This window comes from Apodemus sylvaticus, chromosome 22 (genome assembly GCF_947179515.1).
Source record: "Apodemus sylvaticus chromosome 22, mApoSyl1.1, whole genome shotgun sequence".
NCBI classification, from domain to species: Eukaryota; Metazoa; Chordata; class Mammalia; order Rodentia; family Muridae; genus Apodemus; species Apodemus sylvaticus.
The window spans coordinates 41,502,413-41,523,869 of NC_067493.1; the positions used below are offsets into that span (position 1 = coordinate 41,502,413).

Below are 21,457 nucleotides of genomic sequence, written 5' to 3' on the forward strand. Positions count from 1 at the left end.
TTGTGCCAGATCTTTATTTCCAGGCCCCACTCCTTCTCTTCCTACTCAACTTCTGCTCCTCAGAGGAGATCCGTGGTCTTACCATGAGGCTGGACTCTGGAGGAAAGAATACAAACCTCTATTGTAAAATATCCTCAGCCATATATTCTAGCTTGAATTCTGTTCTCACTGAAAAAGGCAGCAGCGTAAGGGAGGAATGGCTTACACCTCCAGGTTACATCCCAGCATTGCAGGGAAGTCGAGAAACTTAACAAAGCTAAACAGATCACATCCATAGTCAGGAGCAGAGAGACCATGTGCCCATGCTGCCTGCTTGCGTCTGCCCATCCCTGGTTAGCTTCTTACACTCTTATACAGTTGAGAACCCAGCCCAGGGAATGGTGCCTCCCACATTCAGAGTGCCACCTCAATTAACAATCAACACATGCACACTCCACACGTGTGCATGTGTGCACACATATGCACAGATAAGCCTCAAACCAACCCAATCTAGACAACTTCTCAATCAATACTCTCCAAACCAGGACACCGTGTGAACCAGAGACACTACCCCATCTCAGTTACCTCTGTCCTGTTTGGTGCAATGCTACCTTATGAGTTTGCTCTCTAACTGGGGTACCAGAAGACTAAGATAAGCCAAAACAGGTGAGAACTTTGGAAGGTTCCAGAAAGACAGCCATCCCTGAAGCCAGCTTTCATTGGCACCAATGCATGGAACCCACTCAAGAGGTCACTCCCCCTGAGTCCCTGATGACCTCTTCTCCATGCAAATCAGTAACTGTCCTCTGAAATAAGAGACCGGTCTCTAGGGACAGCTTAGATGACTGTGCTCTTCTATATGGTCAATTGTATGTTTTTCTGGGCTGTTTATAATCGAATTCTACAGGGTGGGGTGAGTGACTTAAATAGAAGAAATATATTACCTCATTATTATTCACATATGTATATGTCATTCATATATATGAGTGTATATATGTACACATATACATGAATGATATATATCATTCATTCACATGCTCTATATACATATATATTATATTTATGTGTTGTGTGTGTGTGTGTGCACGTGTGTGGTGGCAGGACTGGTTTTGCCTCTACCTTTTCCATTGGGGTGTATGTGGCGTCCTGCTCATTATGTCTTCATTATGTTTATGATGGTCTTTGCACTGTATACACATCCCTATGTTTGCACTGACATTTTTATAAAGACTTCTGTATGATCAAACATAGCCTAGTCACCCATTTAATTTAATTGGTTTTCATATTTTTAGTGCATGTGTGAGTGCATGTGTGCGTGCATTGTTTGTTCTTATGTGTAAATACAGAGAGAGCACACGTGCCACAGCGCACATGGGGTGATCCAAGGACAGCCTCAGATACTCATCCACACCTTGGGATGAGGCTCACATGCTCTGCTGTGTACACAGGCTGCTTAGCCCTCAGGCTTCTGAGATTCTCCTGTCTCCACTTTCCACCTCACTGTAGGGTTATGTTGCTGTGTCCAGGTTTTACATGGATTCTGAGGATTTGAACTCAGGTCCTTAGACTTTCAAGGCAAGTGCTTTACACACTGAACTGTGTCCCCAGCACAATTTAATCAGTTCTTAAGGCACTGGAGATTTAGGATTCAACATAGACATCTCTGGACAGTTGACTGCCCCAGCTGACTCCATTTTAGGTGGCATCTCAAGGTATCCCAGACTGAATTGAAGCTGGCTATGCAGCTGACAATGACACTGAATTTCTGGTCCTCATGTGGGTGCACCACCACATCATTTTTTTACAAAGCTCTGAGGATTAAACCCAGAGCTTTGTGCTAGACTGACACTGTACCTACTGAGTGAATTATCCAGCCCTTCAACTACTCTTCCAGAGGATCCAGGTTCAATTCCCAGCACCCCCCCACCCCGGTGGCTCATAACTGTCTTTAACTCCAGTTCCAAGGGATGAAATAACTTCTGATATCTGTGGCACCAGGCATGCACATGGTGATCTAAGGACATACATGAAGGCAAAACACCCATACACATAAAAAAGAAATTATACACATACACATACATGAGAGAGAGAGAGAGAGAGAGAGAGAGAGAGAGAGAGAGAAAGAGAGAGAGCGCTCGTGCCAGAACATGAAACAGACACCTCCTTCAGGGCCCACTCTTTTTTTTTTTTTTTGAAGAATGTCCTGATACTTCTTTTTTTTTAAATTCAATATAATTTATTTACATTTCAAATGATTTCCCCTTTTCTAGCCCCCTACTCCCCGAAAGTCCCGTAAGCCCCCTTCTCTTCCCCTGTCCTCCCACCCACCCCTTCCCACTTCCCCGTTCTGGTTTTGCCGAATACTGCTTCACTGAGTCTTTCCAGAACCAGGGGCCACTCCTCCTTTCTTCTTGTACCTCATTTGATGTGTGGATTATGTTTTGGGTATTCCAGTTTTCTAGGTTAATATCCACTTATTAGTGAGTGCATACCATGATTCACCTTTTGAGTCAGGGTTACCTCACTTAGTATGATGTTCTCTAGCTCCATCCATTTGCCTAAGAATTTCATGAATTCATTGTTTCTAATGGCTGAATAGTACTCCATTGTGTAGATATACCACATTTTTTGCATCCATTCTTCTGTTGGGGGATACCTGGGTTCTTTCCAGCATCTGGCAATTATAAATAGGGCTGCTATGAACATAGTAGAGCATGTATCCTTATTACATGGTGGGGAATCCTCTGGGTATATGCCCAGGAGTGGTATAGCAGGATCTTCTGGAAGTGAGGTGCCCAGTTTTGTGGCCCATTTCTGCAAGTAGGGTCACAGTCCTTAAGGGCTCTACAACCTCCTTAAACAGTGCCACCAAGTGGCAGTTAAGTGTTAACACAGATGAGCCTGGGGTGGGGGCTGCTTTCACATGCAAATCGTATTATTTAGTGTATTTACCATGAAGAACAGATGGAATAAGACTTCCGTGCTACACACAGCATCTTGCTTTAGCAAACTTTAAATGTTAGCTGCATCCTTACCTCCGCCACCATCACTAAGGATGTTTGTTTTCCACCAGAGATAAAGACCAATCACAAGAGGGTACCACCAGCCTGAGGCACAGATGCCAGCTCCCGGTGGAACGCCGCTGTTTGCTCAGTTTGAGGGAACGAAGATAAGCGAATATTATCCTTAGTTGTAGCACTTGAAGGAAAGAAAAGGGGAAAGAGAGAAATACCCAGAGAACATAAATTTGGCCACAGAAGTGATATTTCGATAAGATTTAAATGCAGCCAGCATTTAACCAGAAGAGCTTAGAGCTAGCATTAAATTCACATAAGTGCCAGAATTATGCACATGAGAGTCAGAAATATTAGCTTTGTCTCCATCGTGGAGCAGGGGAGAGTGTCTGGGAATGGATTATGGAGGGGACTGAAGAGTGTTACTCAATCACTCCTTGAAGTCATCAGCATTGTAAAGTGCTAGTTAATAAATGATTTGACGTGTACCATTAGCCACACTTGACGAAGAAGTGATAAAGTCGGCCAGTTCACCTAGGTTGTTGAATCGCTCTGGTTCATCTCCCAGAAGGGGGAGTCTGTGGGGCTTAAGTACCAGATGCTATGAACAGAAGGAGAGAGGGGACCTGCTCCTGTGGATTCCATAAGAAGAAACCCAGTGTGTGTCTCTGGCCTCCTGCGTGAGGGTCTCTGCCCCCTTAGGAACTGAGACTCACATTTCCCTAGCTGACACCCAGCCCAGCTATACCAGGTCTTCTAGAGCTGGGAGAGCACAGGGCAGGGTACTTGGGGCAGTGTTGGTGAGGGACACTCATGTGTATGTTCCCTCCATAGAAAGGACTTGGGAGACACTAAGAACCAGGAGACAGCAGATGAGAAGTCCAACCTAAAGCAGAAGGTTTGAGTCACCATGGCCACTGTGAATAATGACCATGAGCTTGGTGACTTCAGGTACATGACACATTCTCTGAAGTCACACTTCTCAGGAGCTTCCTGTAGAAGCTTGCTGTTAAGGTTGGATTCTAAAGTCCTAGTAAATGAGATTCCAGATGTTTCAGCCACAGAAACAAATGGTGGTCACTATGAGAGACAAGCATACATTGTTTTCCTACACTGTATTAAAGTCCCCAATATCTGTGTTAACCCCAAACTCTCGTTTTACAAACTTTAAATATATACAATGAAATACATTTATACAAAGTAAATTTCAAAAAAACAAAAATCAATCCTGGGAGATGGCTCCATTGGAAAAGTACTTTCCTGGAAAGCATAATGGCTTGAGTTCAATCCCCCAGATTCACATTAACAAGCCAGGTACAGCACTGCATGCTGGTAATATCAGTAATGGGGAGGCAGAGACAGGAGGATTTACTGGCCAGCAAGCTGAGCCTAATTAGTGAGCCCCAGACCAATGAAAGATGCTCTCTGCAAGAAAATGAACTATATTCCTGAGAATGGTAGCTAGAATAGACCTCTAGCCTCCACACAAATGTGCACACACATCAACATTGTCTAAGTGGATAAAAAGCATGATTCGTATTCACTGATATCTCTAAGATGTATCTAAACCCTCCCAAGCACATAGGCTTAGAAGTGTGTCCAGGAACCCCTTGAGGCTAGACCACCATCTGTTTATCCTGCCCAAGCACTTCCTCCCTCCCTTACCATCTTGATGGGAAGCTGCCTGGCTGTGTCTCTCCCCTTGGATATTTCCGGGATCTGCCTCCACTTCCTCTCATTGACCATCCTTGATATTAGAAGGGCCCCTCCCATGGCCTGGAGGATGCAAGTGATGTGTGTGAGGTCACTTAAGACAGAGACCTCTTCTCTGTGGGCACCCCAATTAGATTCTTGGCCCATTCTGAGTTTTTGGATAATTAGAGCTGAGTGAGCCTGTGTTCCGTCATCCACCTCGCTCAGCCAGGCTTAACCTATGAATGGCGCCAACTTGGCAGGTTCTGATTTATGAATACAGCCCTTGGAGCCTGTCTCTTTTGTTGGGATAACATCAAGGTGAGGCTCATGAAGTACGGTAACAAATAACCCATGGCTGTGGTGAGTCACCCCAAGAAAAGGCTCTTCTCGCCTGTATCTCTGACTCCCGCTTGTGCCAGCAGCTATGTGCAACCCCAACTCTGAGATCGTGGGCAGACATCAGCCACCATCTCACCAGCAGCCAGGTAGCAGCTAGAGGGTAACAAGTGAACTTGGCCACTCTTTGGGGAATGATAGTCCCAGCAAGACAGAAGGCAAACACCCCCTGCCCCTACAGCCTAAAGAACCAGAAATCGCTATTGGGTAGCTCATCTGACTGTCTCAGAGTATAGGATGTGAACTGCACCACATGGGCATCTTCTGAGAACCACAGAGACAGACGCTCAATCCTCCAAGCTCACTCTTGGAGACTTGTCTTCCCCTTTGGCTTAAGTAATACCTCACACACCCACATGTGAGTTCAGCCCTGATTCATGAACACAAGATGTCCTGTGCACAGCTCTTGCCCCACAGACACAGGACATTGGTCCTGGGCATAGCCCTGCTCTTCAATCCCCTGACCTTGTTTGCACAACCTTGCCTCCTCACAGACCCTGCAAAGCTTCCTCTCCTGCACCAACACTTGCCACTGCGTTCTGTCACCTCAAGGCATAAACGCTGAGTTAAAGAGCCAAGATGAAGGCAGCTATGCACTCAATACTATGCTGGGTGCACCCAGACCACAGCTCCTTCAACGCCAAGGCAGCCTGTGTGACTCTCTCACCCACAATGAGCTCCAATCTCTTTTAAATGGGTCACCTGTTTCTCAGAAAAGCCCTGAGAGTTACGTTCACGAAGGACTCAATTGCTCTAAAAATGAGTTTTACCAGCAATTTTTTACAGGGTGCTTTTTTTCCCTTCCCTCCCTCCCTCCATCCTTCCCTCCTCTCTTCTTCCTTCCTTCTTTCCTCATTTCTCCCTCCCCATCCTCATCTCTCTCCTTCCTGTCTTCCCTCCCCCATCTTCTCCTCATCCCCTTGCTTCTTTCCCCCTTTCCTCTCCACTTGCCTCACATCCTGACCCCTTTCTCTCTTTCAAGGACTCTGATCCTCTGCAGATGCTTAACCTCAAGTATAAATGGAAATCCGGAAAGAGAAAGGGCCTTAAATTAAAGAGTCCCTGGGCCCTGAAGCAAGGCAAGCACTGTCCAGACCACAAATTATAATAAGCCAGCCATCGCTAGTTCCCCCGCCCCCCCCACCCCCGGACAATGCAATCAGATTTAAGTACTTTTGCTATTGGCAGACATTAAAGATGACAGAGTTCTCCTCTGTGGAGCCAGCTGCCCATTTCTTTTCACTCTTACCGATCAACCTCCCCACCCAGGCTGAGCCTCACAATAGCCTGCCCCCTGTATCCGGCATCCACACTGCTTCTACAGCAGACAAAATCACATTCAGTAGAAACGCCTTTGTGATCTCTGCACAACCTACTCATTTCTGTCTGCTTTCCTTCACACCCCTTTAAGTGTTAAAAGTAGGTTTTTTCATACTTTAAGATGGCAAGGAAGAGCCCTGGGCTGAAATGGCATCTGTGATGGGGCAGGGAAGACAGAGGCATGGAGGACCTTATCAGACCCCCTTACTCAGGGGACACGGCCCTGTGGTGTCAAGAGTCATCAGTGTCCTTTGGTCTTGGGTTTGTCATATGTGAAGTGCTGCTGACAATTGTATATATGCTGTCGAAGCGAGCACAACTGCTGACAATTGTAACTGCCTCCTGTGTGGTCCTGAGGCTGGGATGAGACTGGGTGAGCTGAGAATCCATTCCTGACCTGTATCATGGCCAGTGGTCAGTGAATTCCTCACACCTGCCTTCCTCTCCCTGTGCCGAGCGAGTGAAGCACAAGTGAGGGGACCCATTCTCGTCCCAGAATCCATCTTCATATTCCACCCTGGGTCCACTCTCTACTAAAACCAGTGAAGGGCAAATCAGCTGGCTCTTGGAAGAATGCATTTATTCTCTTGTAGTTCTGAAGGCCAAGGATCTGGAAGCAGGAAGCAGGAAGCAGTCTGGGATTCTTTAGCTACCAATCTGACTTGTCCCATTCCTTACCCTCCCTAATCTCCATGCTCATAGTGCAGCCTCCTACTCCCAAGGCCACAGTGTCTGCTCCCTTCCCCTAAATTACCAGTATCCTTCTCTAAAGGACATCTAGAACAGAGCCAGAACCAAGCCAAACACTTGCGGCTAATCCCCATCAATCAAGAGCCTTCGTTTTAAGACTAGAGAGATGGCTCGGGAATTAAAAGTGCTTACCTTGAGAGTGTGAGGACCGGGAGTTTGGATCTCCAGACCCCACATAAATATCAGGTGGGCATGGCAACCTGTCTGTGATTTTAGCCTTGGAAGACAGACACAAGGGATACCCAGAGCAAGCTGCCGGGTGAGATTAGCCACTTAGATGAGCTCTGAATTTGATTAAGCAGCTCTGCCTTGATGGATAAGGAGGACGATGGATGAAGAATGGATTCTTGACCTCAACTTTTGTGTTCCTCATGCACATGTATGTACACACACATGCTTACAAATATGCACACACAGGCAAGAATGGAAAAGTAAATAGACAATCAAATAAATAAATGCATCCAACTTTACTTACCACTTCAAAGATCCTTAGATCTTTAGACCCCCTTACATCTGCAGGGGTCTACTCTGATAACAGGTTCTTCCTTCAAAGCAACTGCCTGTGCCTGCTTTGTCCCACCATGGTGACTCCAAAATATGGCACTGCCGTGTTCCCTGGTCTGTGGACTGCGATGAAGCTCACCTTCCCCTGCCCTGCTTCTCTCCCTCCTCCCCACCAGGTCTCTGACAGATGTGACTATGTCTTTGTCAATGGGAAGGAAATGAAGGGCAAGGTGAACGTGGTAGTCAACTTCACCTACCAGCACCTGAGCAGCCCCCTGGAGATGACAGTATGGGTACCACGGCTACCCCTGCAGATTGAGGTCTCAGACATGGAGCTAAACCAGATCAAGGGCTGGCGGGTCCCCGTCGTCTCCAACAAAAGGTAGGTGTATATGAGCATGTATGTACATGTGTGAGTGTATGAACGTGTGCATGCACACATGTGTTGTGCATTTGGGCATCCATAGCAGAAAGTCATGTCCACTATGGTTAGACTTGAGGAGGGAAGCAGACAGGTAAGAGCAGAGACAAGGATTCACATGGTGATTTACTGTGACCAAGTGCCTAGACTCTGCCTTGTAGGTGAATGGAATCCAGACACAAGCACCATCTACAGGAAGATGAGCTTGGGGAGGAAATCATGTAGATGAGGCTCAGGATAAGAAGAGAACTAACTGGCTTTAGGTAGAATCAAGCAGCAGAGGCCATTCTACAAGCCAGAGCAGATCAGAGTTCTTGGCCCTGGTGAGAAATCTGAAGCTTGTCTGTCATAGTGTACCTGTCATACCATGGGGTGAAGTTCGGTAGAGAGGTGAGCCTCCCATTGTCCATCAGAAGGCCAGATGAGAACTGGGGAGGTAGAGTCACAATGCTCAGGCTCTGCTTTCTCAATGTCACTGCAGGCCTGTGCACACAGCCATACACTAGAGACATGTCAAGTGTCAAAGTAAGCATGAGTCCTGTCACGTAAGGAGAGATTCCTGTAGGCTGTGGGTGCACAACAGAGGTGAGATCGGTTGTCACTTGAGAGGACTTTGTTAGTCTTCACCTTTGAAGTTCACCCTCTAGTCCCATGACTTCTGGAAGGGGCTAGAGATAGAGGAGAAAGGTGGTAGATACAGAAAACAGTGGGAAGATGGTCCTTAGAGATATTTCTTCAGAAAACTGGTTTGCCAGGGGTTGGGATAGATGATGGAGTGGGTGGTGGTGGTGGTGGTAGTGGTAGTGATGATGATGTAGTTGGAAGATACCTAGCCAGTTCTGATAAATGGTCATCTCAGGCTTTTGGACTGAGAAGTGGACAGTCAGTGTGTGAATGGAGGTTGAATTGATGGTGGGAATGGGCCAGTGCACACAAGATATTAGAGAGAGAACAGCTAGCGTCTGTCTATTTGGTGTCCCGTGTTCCTGTCTGCCTTGATTATGGTATCTCCCTAACCTCACAGTAAACGCTCACCTCTTTTGGGTGACAACCCAGTCATATTAACTACATATTACAAAATGCCCCAGTTGGCCTTGATTATTAACTTGACACAGCCAAGAATCATCGGAGTGGAAAATCACTATTGAGGAATTGCCTGGATTGGGTTGATCTATGTGAATGTTTGTAGGGAAGTGTCTTAATTATTAATTGCTCACTCTGGGTAGCACCATTTACTACACAAGTGGTCATGGGCTATATAAGAAAGCTAGCGAAGCATGAGTCAGAAAGCCAGAAAACAGGATGGATCTTCTCCTCATACCCTCACTTGAGTTCCTGCCCAACTTTCCTCAATGATGGATGCTGACTGGGAAGTGTAAGCCAAACAAACCCTTCCCCTCCCCAAGTTGCTTTTGGTCAAGAGTGATTTTTTTGTTTTGTTTGGTTTGGTTTTTGGTTTTTGGTTTTTGGTTTTGTGTGTGTGTGTGTGTGTGTGTGTGTGTGTGTGTGTGTGTGTATGTGTGTGTGTGTTTTATCAGAGCAACCAAAAGGAAACCTGAGCACTGTGTGATTCAGGGTCTTAATCTAAAACTCAGTATGGCTTGAAGAATGATGTGTTCAGACTCTCAGATTCTGCACAGGAGCAGCTGGGTGTGGCTTAATGAAATCCCAGGAGCTGAGGTCTCAAAAGCTGAATTCCGCTAGGGAGGCTGGCACCCCAACTGGAGGCTCCTGCAGAGAAGGCTCACTCAGGCATTGTTTACAGAGTTCCACTCCTCACTAGCTGCTGATCAGTAGAGAAAGGTACCTGCCAGGTGGATGTGTCCTTGGGGGGAGCTCAGATGATGGCAACTTGCTTCATCAGAGTGGGCCAGGGACAGAAGCCACAGAAGAACACAAACCACACTGATGTCAGTAGCTTAAAACCCAATCATAAAGCCAGGTACTTGGGGGAACTGAGGCAGGAGACTTGTAGCCTTGGGTACATAGTGGGACCTCATATTAAGAAACAAGTAAAAGGTCTTGTGAACTTTTGCAGTTTCCTATTAACCTATTCTCTGATCAAATTAACCCAGAGGTAGCGGTGTGTTCCTTGATACCTGGCCCAAATGTTCTGGGTTCCTGAATGAAAGACGCATGCACACACATACACACACACACATGCATACACACACAGCCTTCTATTTTGATATGCCCTAAGTAGCTCAATGGCTGGGCTTAATCTCTCTCATCTTAAGCTCTATGTGGCTAGCACCTCCCCTCTGATATCCCTGAGTTATTACATACTAAAATCTATACTCTATCTTTGCTGCCCTAGACCCAATTGGGGGGCTCTGGGAATGCTCTTCCCTGGCTATTACAAGACTGGTATGCTTTCTCCTCTGCACCTCTCAAGCCTGGTCCATACTCCTTTCCCATCATAGCAGTTCTGTCCCATCTTCCTCCCTTGGTCCCCCTGCTTGAGAAACCTAAAGTCATGCCTCTGTCTCCCTGCCCAGACATTAGCTGCTGAGAACTTTTTTTTTTTTAACCAATCAGAACCAACTGGGCACAGAGACTCTCAGTGTCTTACATACAGGCATGCAGATATTTTGGGAACCCAATTAATGTAATACAAGCATTAGACCAAATCCACAACAAACTCTTCCTTCCAACAACCATTACCTGAATGCAAATCCTCAAAGAGCCTTTGACCCTTGATATCTATTGGCAAGTAATTGTGGCTGGGGAGGGAGAGACACTGTCTTTAGTGGTTTAGCCGTTGATTCCTGTAACTAAACTCTCGCACTTGTCCCTCGAAGCAATCCTAGAGAAACTCATTGGTTCATCATCCAAAACAACAAAAGACACAAAGTAGAAAGGCTGATTAATATAAGAAAGACCAACAGTGAGAGGGGATGAGAGGATAATGGCAAGGATTGCTATGATTAAAATATATCATGCACATGCATGAAAATGTCCTAATGAAACCCCTTATTATGCATCATTAATATAGAGTTAATTAAAATGATGATGGGCTATCCAATCACTTTGAAGAGAGTTATAAAATGCAATCTATACCTGATAAGAGGGGTTGGTACAGAGTAAATGCCAAGAGGTATGGGTCTTTGGGAAGATCTTAATCACCTGTCATGCCTCTCTGCTCTGTCCAATTAGAACTCTTGTCACACCAATGGTTTAATACCCTGAACCTTGTGTGTGTACCTGAGCCTTAAGCAAGCTGAAACTCTTTGGAGGTAGATTCACGGAGCCCCCGAAAGTGGCTCAGACAAATAAATGCCAAAATAAATTACTTTTTTGACAGGCCAGCTCGGGACAGTGAGGAGGAGGAGGATGACGAGAAGAAGGGCCGAGGCTGCACCCTCCAGTACCAGCACGCCATGGTGCGAGTCTTGACCCAATTTGTGGCTGAGGCGCCCGATCCCGGGGGACACCTGGCCTACCTGCTGGGCTCTGACTGGCAGGTGGACATCACAGAGCTGATCACTGACTTCATGCAGGTGGAAGAGCCAAGGATTGCTAAGCTGCAAGGAGGGCAGATCCTGACTGGCCAGGAGCTGGGCATGACCACGATTCAGGTGAGGCATCTGCAGAGTTGGGCAAGACGTTCTGTGCCCCAGCTCTGCCAGGTGAATTGGCCAACTGTCTGTCATTGGTCATAACAGTCTCCTTTGGGGCTCACTTTAGTGAAATCACCAACTCCACAGATTGAGTATGATATGGAACAAGGACCCTGAGACACCTCACACAATACACGGGAGACACAGGGCTCTACTTCTTCTTGGTCATGTCCCCTAACCATAGCAGATCTTACTATCTTGAAAGGCAACACCCTAGATAGAAGTTCACCCTGCCTGAATCACAGGCTTGACCAGCTCCTTGATATTGACTATAGTCACCTGAACCTGCTATCCCTCTAAAACTGAGAGTTTTCCTTTAACCTATACACGCATGATTAATAATATAATAGTAATAATAATAATGATGATGAAAATATTACATTTAATCTTACTTATATCAAACAACTAAGAAGAAAGTTAAAAGACAATGTCAACACCTAGGAGCTCAGGCTTAGATAAAGGTTTATCTTATCTAGGCTTTAAACATTCACTTTGATACATGATTCAAGTCCAGAAAGGAATCATATGGTGACAAGGAAGAAAAGGACACCCTTCCTAGGCAGGCAGCATAGAGACTATGTCAGGAGGGCATCCAGCCTTAAGACCATTTCACTCAGTCCCACAGAGTTCCCAAGTGACAAATTCATTTATTCATGTTCTTCTGGGAACTTTCCTCTCATGCTGTCTTAGGGTTTTACTGCTGTGAACAGACACCATGACCAAGGCAATTCTTTAAAAGGACAACATTAAATTGGGGCTGGCTTACAGGCTCAGAGGTTCAGTTCATTATCATCAAGGCAGGAGCATGGCAGTATCTGGGCAGGCATGGTGTGGGAGATGCTGAAAGTTCTACATTGTGTTCTGAAGGCAAATAGAAGTCTGGCTCCCAAGTGGCTAGAAGGAAGCTCTCAAAGCCCATACCCACAGTGACACACCTACTCCAACAAGGACACACCTACTCCAACAAGGACACACCTACTCCAATAAGGACACACCTCCAAATAGTATCACTCCCTGGGCCAAACATATTCAAACCACCACATGTGCCCATTGTCATTTGAACAGTCAAGATAGATAAACCAGTGATGATTGGATAGAACATGAGCCCTGGAGACCCTTTCAAAATTGGTTTGTTGAAACGCTGCCCCAAAATTCAAAGGTCAAAAGAGCAGATAGGCAAAGGAGCAGACCTAATTTACCCAGGAACACTGAGAATGCATAGAACATGAAAAAAGCGAACTCTACATCCTTCAAAAGCAGGGCTGGACTGGAGAGAATCATGTTCCATGATCACTAGAGATATGCAGAGGGAATCAAGACTAGAATATCAGCACCAAATTGGATTCAGAGTGGATGTGGAAGGGTGGGTGTCATGGGGCAAGATAAGATTTCAAGATGCTACTGGATCTCATGGTTCAGTTTCTCAAAGAGTAGAATTAAAGTCTGATGTATTGGCGAAAGCCTTTATAGTACCAGCACTAGGGAAATAGAGACAGATCTCTATGAGTTCAAAACTATCTGGGTCTGCACATCAAGTTTCAGGCCAGCCAGGGTTAGACAGTGAGACCCTGTTTCAAAAAAGAAAAAGAAAATTCTCTAACTGTAGAGATGTTAGCAGGAGATAGATTAGATGGTCTTTGGACCATGAAGCCCTACTTCCTATTTTGAGGTTTGTTTTTATTTATTTTTATTTTATTTGTATGGGTATTTTCCCTGCATGTATGTATGTGCACCACATGCATGCCTGGAGCCAGAAGGGAGTGTCATCCCCTGAAACTGGAGTTATAGGTGGTTGTAATCCATCGCATGGATGCTAGGGAACTGAACCCAGGTCATCTACAAGATGCTAGTGTTCTTAACCACTGAGCCATCACCCTAGCCCCAAGAAGCCATACTTGCTGGCTTTCCCATGTGAGACAGAAGTAAATATACAGTTAGCATGTCAAGTCATGGTTCTCTGAGGGACATTTGGAAGTTGAATAATTTTAAATAAGGGTGCACTGGTAATAGCAGGAATGGCCTGTGCTCTGTACAGGAGTCACCACACTCAAAGGAACAATGACACTAATCCCTCTTGCTGAGGATAAGAGTATGACAACTGAAGTTGGTATGTGGGTATTCAGAGGGTAGCATGGACTTGCTACCTGCCCCCATGCTGTTATGTAGAAGAAGATCACATCATTACACTCCCATGACTAAGATTTTAAGAGGAGGCCTGCTTCTGCTCTCATGGGCTCATTGGGGGCTCCGTGTCTCTCACTGTTCCTGCATGCCCTCATTCATGACATGTGATGGATGGAGCACTGTGACCACAGAGAGCCTCCCCTTGTCATGTTGGCTCTCCCCTCCAGATCCTGTCCCCTCTGTCGGATGCCATCCTTGCGGAGAAGACCATCACTGTACTGGATGAGAAGGTGACCATCACAGACCTCGGGGTCCAGCTGGTGACGGGGCTCTCACTATCCCTGCAGCTCAGCCCTGGGAGCAACAGAGCCATTTTTGCCACTGCAGTGGCTCAGGAACTTCTGCAGAGGCCCAAACAGGTAAGGAAGTGGGACTTGAAACACACATCAGCTGAGTCTTACCCCAAGTGAGGTCAGCACACAATAGGTAAGGTCAACTATACACCAGGTGAGGTCAGCATCCACCAGAGCAGTCACACATTAAGTAGACTGTTGTAGAAATTTGTAATCCCAATCAGGGGTTTCTACCCTGCCTTTGACCATTTAGTTTCTGAATAAAAGACACACCCAATCTTTATATTTATAATAAGCCTTAATCACCACAAGAGCTGAAAAGAGATCCACCCTCTATGTTATTAAAATCTACTTTCCTATCAATAAACCCGAGTTATTATTTACTATGATTTATCTGGACTGCTCTTAACTCCCGTTGGCCAGCCCTTGGTAGCCATGTTTTCACAACTCACCTAACCCATGGCACCTTCTTTTCCATTTGCCTTCTTCTCTGTCTCCCTCGTGATTTTCCTCTGACCCCCAAGCCTAGGAACCCTGAAACCCATCTATGTCCCTTCTGCCCAGCTGTTGACTGTTGGCATCTTTATTCATCAATCAGAAATAACCTGGGGGCAAGATCACATCGTGTCACTTGGGTCTATTAGGAACTCTCATCTCTGGGGCAAACACTAGATTAGACTTCACACCAGATGACTATCCCATTATGAGAACCCAGCAGCAGGTGGGGAGATTCGCCAGGAGATTCACATACTCCAAACAGACATCACATGTCCAGTGTTTCTTGACTGCAAAGAAGCTGCTAAGGTATGAACGCAAAACCTCTTGCCTCCTAACTTACTGAAGCAATGGGCAAACACTGTAGCAGGTAGCCAACAGCCAAATCTCTGAAGGGATGCTCCCCTCTCCTCCACACTCAAGCGTGTGAGAGTGGGTCATACTCTCTTCCTGTCTAAATAGCCCTGACTGGTATACTGGCCTCACCCAGCAGTAGGAGGGAGGTAGAGGCAGGAGCAGACTCAGAGTTGCCACAGCCTACAGTCAGGTCCCAGGAGGTTTAAAGGCTGAGCTAAAGAGTATGCTACCTCTTCTTGTTGCTCAGGCAGAAACAGGGAACTGACGTGAGGTCATATAGTTCTTCTCTCTTTATTTGAAGCCAGTGTTCTCAGAGGCTGTGTTATACATTTGTGTTATGTATGTGGATGTTTATTAGATTTCTATCGCTGTGATAAGCGCCATGTCTAAAAGCAACTTGATGGGGAAATGAGTCATTTGACTGACTGCTCATGATCCATCATTGAGGAAAGTAAGGCAGAAGCCCAAGATAGGAACTGAAGCAGAGGCCATGGGAGAATTCTGCTTACCGGCTTGCTCTTCATGGCTTACTTCAGCCTTCTTTCTTACACCGAGGTCCACCTTCCTAGAGGTAGTACTACCCACTGTGAGCTGGGCCTCCTCACATCAATCACTAATGAAAACACTGCTCCATAGAGTAGCCTACAGGGGCATCTGATGAAGGCATTTTCTCAATTGAAGTTACCTCTTCCCAGAATCCTCTAGGTTTGTCAAATTGACAAAAGTTCAGTCAACATAGAACATATGTTTGTCAATGTACCAGTCTGTGTGTCTTACATATGCTCGTGTATGTGTCTGTTTGTGGGTATGTGTGTAACTTGTGTATTGTATTGTCTGTTATATATGGTTTTGTATTGCATATGTGCCTATGTGTATGTCTATGTGCCTGCCTGTGGGAGCAAACTGTGTGTTGGGTGTATGCATGGCTGAATCTTGTTTATGTATCCTGTGTTATATTTATCATTGGTTGTGTGCATGTTTGTGTATGTGTCTGCATGTGGACTGTATACTTGTGTATGTATGTGTATGTAGCATGTATTGCTTGTATTGTGTGGGCTTGTATTGTGTGTTTATGAATGTACTCCAAAGTGTGCAGTTTTATGGTATGTGACTGTGTGTGTGTGTGTGTGTGTGTGTATGTGTGTGTGTACTGACCCAGCGGTATCCGCAGATAGAATATGATTACCTTCCTATTCAGAGGTAAACAGACATTATTTCTTAGATGGAACATAGAAAATGAAGTGAACTTTACAGCAAAAGACAGCAATCAGTTCTCTCTGCATGGGATCACATTCATCCAACTCATGGAGAGACTTTTCTGGAAGCTTCCCTACCCATCAGAAACCCTTCCTCCACTGATACCTTCAGTGGGGGAAGGTTGCTAGACTCAGCCTCCCTCGAAGCACCAGGCATCATCAGAAACTGACCATGCTCACAGCAGGAAGAAAATGGAGGCCAGCTCACCACCTCGACCCTTCTAGCTTCCAGCTGGACCTGCACCTCAAGTTTCCCTCGCAGTTGTGAGCCGATCATTAAGCCCTGATCACACGGTCTTATATAGGAGATTTGGAATTTAAAAGAGAGAGAGAGGGTGTGTGTTGATATTCCTAGTAACAGATACAAATTCTTGGCAAAAATCAAAACTCCTTTTGTTTAGAAGGATGGACACCAGCCTGCAAAGTGCAGATAGGAAAGGAAAGAGATGAGCTTTCTTCCTAGCTCAGTGGATGATAAAATCAGACTGTCACCAGTTAGGAATTAAAAAGCGATAAGACACAGCCAGAATAGAACTAATCCATCCCTGTCCTCCACATGCTGAGTGTCACCTGCTCCCCTAAGGTTAGCTCTGGGATTGGTTGCATGGTCTTTGGTCCCCTTATACAGCTTGGCTCTGACCTGACAAATTCAAAAAGCTAGGCATCCACATGCATCCCCTGCTGAGATTTCCTGGCACAATAGAACAGGCTGGTAGATCAGTGCTGGGTCCTGTGACATTTTTTGTACTGTATCCTGACCAATTTCCCACACAGCAACTGGTTCAGGCTAACATCTAACAAAAGGAAGGTGTGGAAGCCACCAACCACCTTTGAGGATCTTGCTTTGTTCCTTCCAAGCTAAGCACCATCCATGAAACATTTACTTTGGTCACCAAGAAGGGCTCTTAAGATGGGAAAGAAATGAAGGGAAAAAAAGAGAGAGACAGAGACAGAGAGACAGACAGAAACAGAGAGACAGACAAGACAGAGACAGAGACAGAGAACAAACCAACCAATAGTAAGGAAATAGGTGGAAGATGGGAGACTCTCAGATCCTAGTGGGAATACCAGGGTCATCTGGTTCCCACACTCATTTCTCTGAGATCTTGCCTTTTTTTTTTAATCTTACTGTGCATAACTACCACACTCATGTCTTTCCTTATCTGTTGAGTTATCATGGTGGCCCCAAAGTGGGCCTTAGTCCCCAGTTTTTTTAAGTTCTCCTCATCCATCTTTTGAGCTAATATCTCAGTCCATCTTTCTTCTCTCAGATATAAAGGAGAGAGGGAGGGGGGCATGACCCCACTCAGGGATGCTCAGCTTAAGGGATATTATGGTAGTCTCCTTTCTAACTAGCTGAAGCCAGCCTGTAAAGCATAGGTCTCTTGAGAGCTGTTCCCAGACTGGGCTTGAATTTGCATACTCTGGGAGATGGAGACAGGGCTTGGGGTGGAGTAGGCTCTCCAGGGAATCTGAGGCAGAGGAAAACAGTGGAAGTGCCCATCCACCACATATCCAAGATCAAAGGCTCAAGCTGTGAATGAATGAAAACATTTAAGCACAGAGTATAGAAGCCAAGAGATGGAAACACACAAAGACCTTGGCTGCAGGCTGCCTTTATGTCCCCAAGTTTCTTCTCATTGGTTGAAATAGAGGCAAAGTCCCCTACTATCTCTAGCTGATTTCACGCCTACCCTAAGCCATAGCTTTAGCTCCAGGTGAGCACAAGTCAGTTATATCCAAGAGAAGGTAGGACCAGTAAAACCACGGTCTTCTGTGGTCCTGCAGGTCAATCTCTCTACCCATCCAGATCAATGCCCTCCATATGTGTGGCCATGATTGGATGCTACGATGGTGTCAGATGACATGATGACCACATTAAATTTATACCCATGACAATTCTGAAGGAGCCCCTTTGCCGGCCATACTGTTTCACAAGCCATTTATAATTGTACAGAGTAGATCCTGGGCAGTCTCTGAGCCTGTCTATCTTCTAACAGATAAGAAAATAAGTCAATCTTAATTTTTTTCTGGAGACCAGGCTACCCCAAAACTCATTACAAAGTCAAGGATGACCTTGAACTTCTAATCTACTGCCTCCATTTCCTGAGTGCTGAGATTAGAACTGTATGCCCACCTGGGTTAATATGGTACCAGGGATGGAAGTCAGCTTTACATTTTCTAAGCAAGTACTCTATAAACTGAGCTACAGCCCCAACCTCACCAATCTTATTTTAGAAGGTTTATTCTGACCCTATTTGTTCCCCCACCTCTGTCCACCCTGTTTATAGTAATTCACACCCCTCTGTGTTCTATGGTAGAGCATCTTGTGGCTTTCTCTACATAGTCTGACTGACTTTTCCTTGAAGCCACAAGAAGATTTCACACACACACATACACACACACACACACACACACACACACACACAGAGAGAGAGAGAGAGAGAGAGAGAGAGAGAGAGAGAGAACTTTTTGCTGAACCTCCAGATACATGTTGACCTAATTCCCTTGCTCCACATGTTGATGACCCACTTCCTTGCTCCACATGTTGACCTACTTCCCTTGCTCCACGTGTTGACCCACTTCTCTTGCCCCACAGGAAGCGGCCATCAGCTGCTGGGTACAGTTCAGCGATGGTTCTGTCACACCCTTGGACATTTATGATGAGAAGGACTTCTCCCTGATGGCTACATCCTTGGATGAGAAGGTTGTCTCCATCCTCCAGGACCCCAAATTCAAGTGGCCTATCATCGCTGCAGAAAACGAAGGGCAGGGGGCCCTGGTGAAGGTAGAACTGCTCATCAGTGAATCGTGCCAGAAGTCTAAGAGGAAGAGCGTGCTGGCTGTGGGAACAGCCAGCATCAAGGTTAAATTTGGACAGAATGATGCGAACCCCAACAGCAGTGAGAGCGGACATCTTGGGGCCGGGCTTCATGTGGAGAATATCAATGACAGGAGGTCCAAAAAGCCTTTTCAGGAATGGGGGAGCCCTGAGGGGCCATACTACAGTAGCTCCTCTATGGGGCTCATGGAGGGATGGGGCAGTACAACCAAGAGGCCAACTTTCCAGAAGAATGAAGGCCAGGAAAACCTGTTAGATGACATCATCCTCTCACAGACCATGGCCACAGACCTCACCAGCTTCCCAGACCAGATGGACCTCCCCGGGAGCAATGTGGGCGCTGAGGATCATGACCTTGATCAAGCCGCCAAGGGGCTGAGTGACCTTGAAATTGGCATGTATGCTCTGCTGGGTGTCTTCTGCCTGGCTATCTTGGTGTTCTTAATCAACTGTGTGACCTTTGCCCTGAAGTACAGGCACAAACAGGTTCCCTTTGAGGAACAGGAAGGTCTGAGTCACTCTCACGACTGGGTTGGCCTGAGCAACCGGACAGAGCTGTTGGGGAACCACATGAACTTCGCCTCCTCCCCAGAGGAGCAAATCACTGCCCTTGACAGGGGCCTGGACTTTGAGGAGAGCAAACTCCTTCTCAGCTCAAACTCTCAGAGCAGCATCAATGGACAGCTGTTCAGGTCCACGGGAGCCATGCTCACAGACGACAAAGAACAGAAAAGCGAACCCCCTACATCCCCTACCTCCAAAAGGAAAAGAGTGACATTTTCCACATTCTCAGCCATCTCCTCAGATGATGGGTGTCCTTCTGGGAACACCATGGTGTTGAGTAATGAGGATGACATTAAGTGGGTCTGCCAGGCCCTGGACCCGGGCGAGTGCGCAGAACCTCACAGTTGCATGGAGAGGTTACATGAGCACGTATAACGGAGATACCAATGCTGTTCTTACCTTTCAGCCTTTAACCCACTTGGGTATGGGGAGTAGACATGTGCCCAGGGGAGAAATGAGACAAGAGGACACCACAAGGGCAGCACTGTCCATAGAACCCTGGGAAATGATCTCCTTTTAGCTGGGGAGGCCCAGAGTCGGTACCCATGCACATGCCAGTGCATGATGCTTTGGTTCAACTCAGGAGGTTCACTGTGCATGGCAAGATGTTGTCAAACCTGGAACAAAGATGCGTGTTTAGGGGTTCACAGAAAAGAACTCTCGCAATTTGGTTTCTTGTCAGACCCATGTTGCTCTGATAATCACTATTTCAGATCATGAAAAAAAGAAGACTAAAAAGGCAAGGCTCAGGTTGAGTATGCGTGGGCCAGGGGCAAGAGGCATGGCATCTGAGTGGATCAGTGGGGCTGACTCTAAGTATGCTCATAGGCAGATGTAGCACTGAAGCTGGCTAGGGGAAGCAGGGTATTGAGTGGATAGTTCCCAAAAATGGGGTCAAAGTTGACCAGGAACTATTGACAGGCCAAGGAAGAGGTTAGCAGGGCAGAAAGGAAATGGGTAAACAAGTCCACAACTATCTTTGTAACTACATGCCAAGAAACACATACATACATACATACATACATACATACATACATACATACATACATACATAACACACATACACACACACACACACACACACACACACACATCATTGGAGCAATTAAGAGAAGCTCCCTGTCAGTAGGATACTGGGTATAAACCCCACGGCTCCTTACACCAAGTTCACAAGATTTGAACTTGATCACTACACTCTACTGATACCCTTCAGCCATTGGTTATTTGCAAGTGAGGAAGGGAGTGTGATTCCCAGAATTTGCTCCCCACCTTGAGTTCCCCTGAGCTTTGTGTCAACTTCAGGTGGCATTCTACAAAGGATGTCCCAGGGACACATATTCCTGTGAAGAGAATGGTCTCCAGAGTGTAAACAGGACTTGGGGTGAATTCCCCACCCTCTCCCTGCTTTCCTAGAAACCACAGAGGACCTGTTTTGTGATGGGCTCTGCTGCCCCTCATGTTGGGTCTCCTGTCCAAGAATTTGTCATCAGGGTATTTTAAGACAGAGCCAACTGTTCAGTGCAGGTTGACTCTTCTAAACTATAAGAGGTGTGAGTGTCAGGAATGTGGGCTTGAGCATGCTTGGACATCATGAGAGAGGTGAGCGGGTATGTGTAGGTGTATGTGTGTGTATGAGGGTATGTGTGTGTCTGTCTGTGTGGGGGTGTGCACATAGTAGGTAGCTGGGTTTCTGTGGAGGCTGTGTATGTGTCTGTGGGTGCATGTGCAGGTGTACCTATTCTTGCAAGCACTTGAACCCCAAATCAT

At 46.2% G+C, this 21,457-nt stretch overlaps 1 protein-coding gene across 1 annotated transcript in view; it reads left to right on the forward strand.

Annotated features, from left to right (window-relative positions):
• Nucleotides 1–20,065, forward strand: part of Tmem132d (transmembrane protein 132D) — a 637,993-nt gene extending 617,928 nt beyond the window's left edge. The window contains exons 6-9 of the mRNA XM_052168292.1: nucleotides 7,835–8,040; nucleotides 11,384–11,657; nucleotides 14,051–14,242; nucleotides 18,884–20,065. Of these exons, the coding sequence (XP_052024252.1) occupies nucleotides 7,835–8,040; nucleotides 11,384–11,657; nucleotides 14,051–14,242; nucleotides 18,884–20,065 (1,854 nt within the window). The remainder of the gene's footprint in view (nucleotides 1–7,834; nucleotides 8,041–11,383; nucleotides 11,658–14,050; nucleotides 14,243–18,883) is intronic.
• Nucleotides 20,066–21,457: the final 1,392 nt, after the last annotated feature.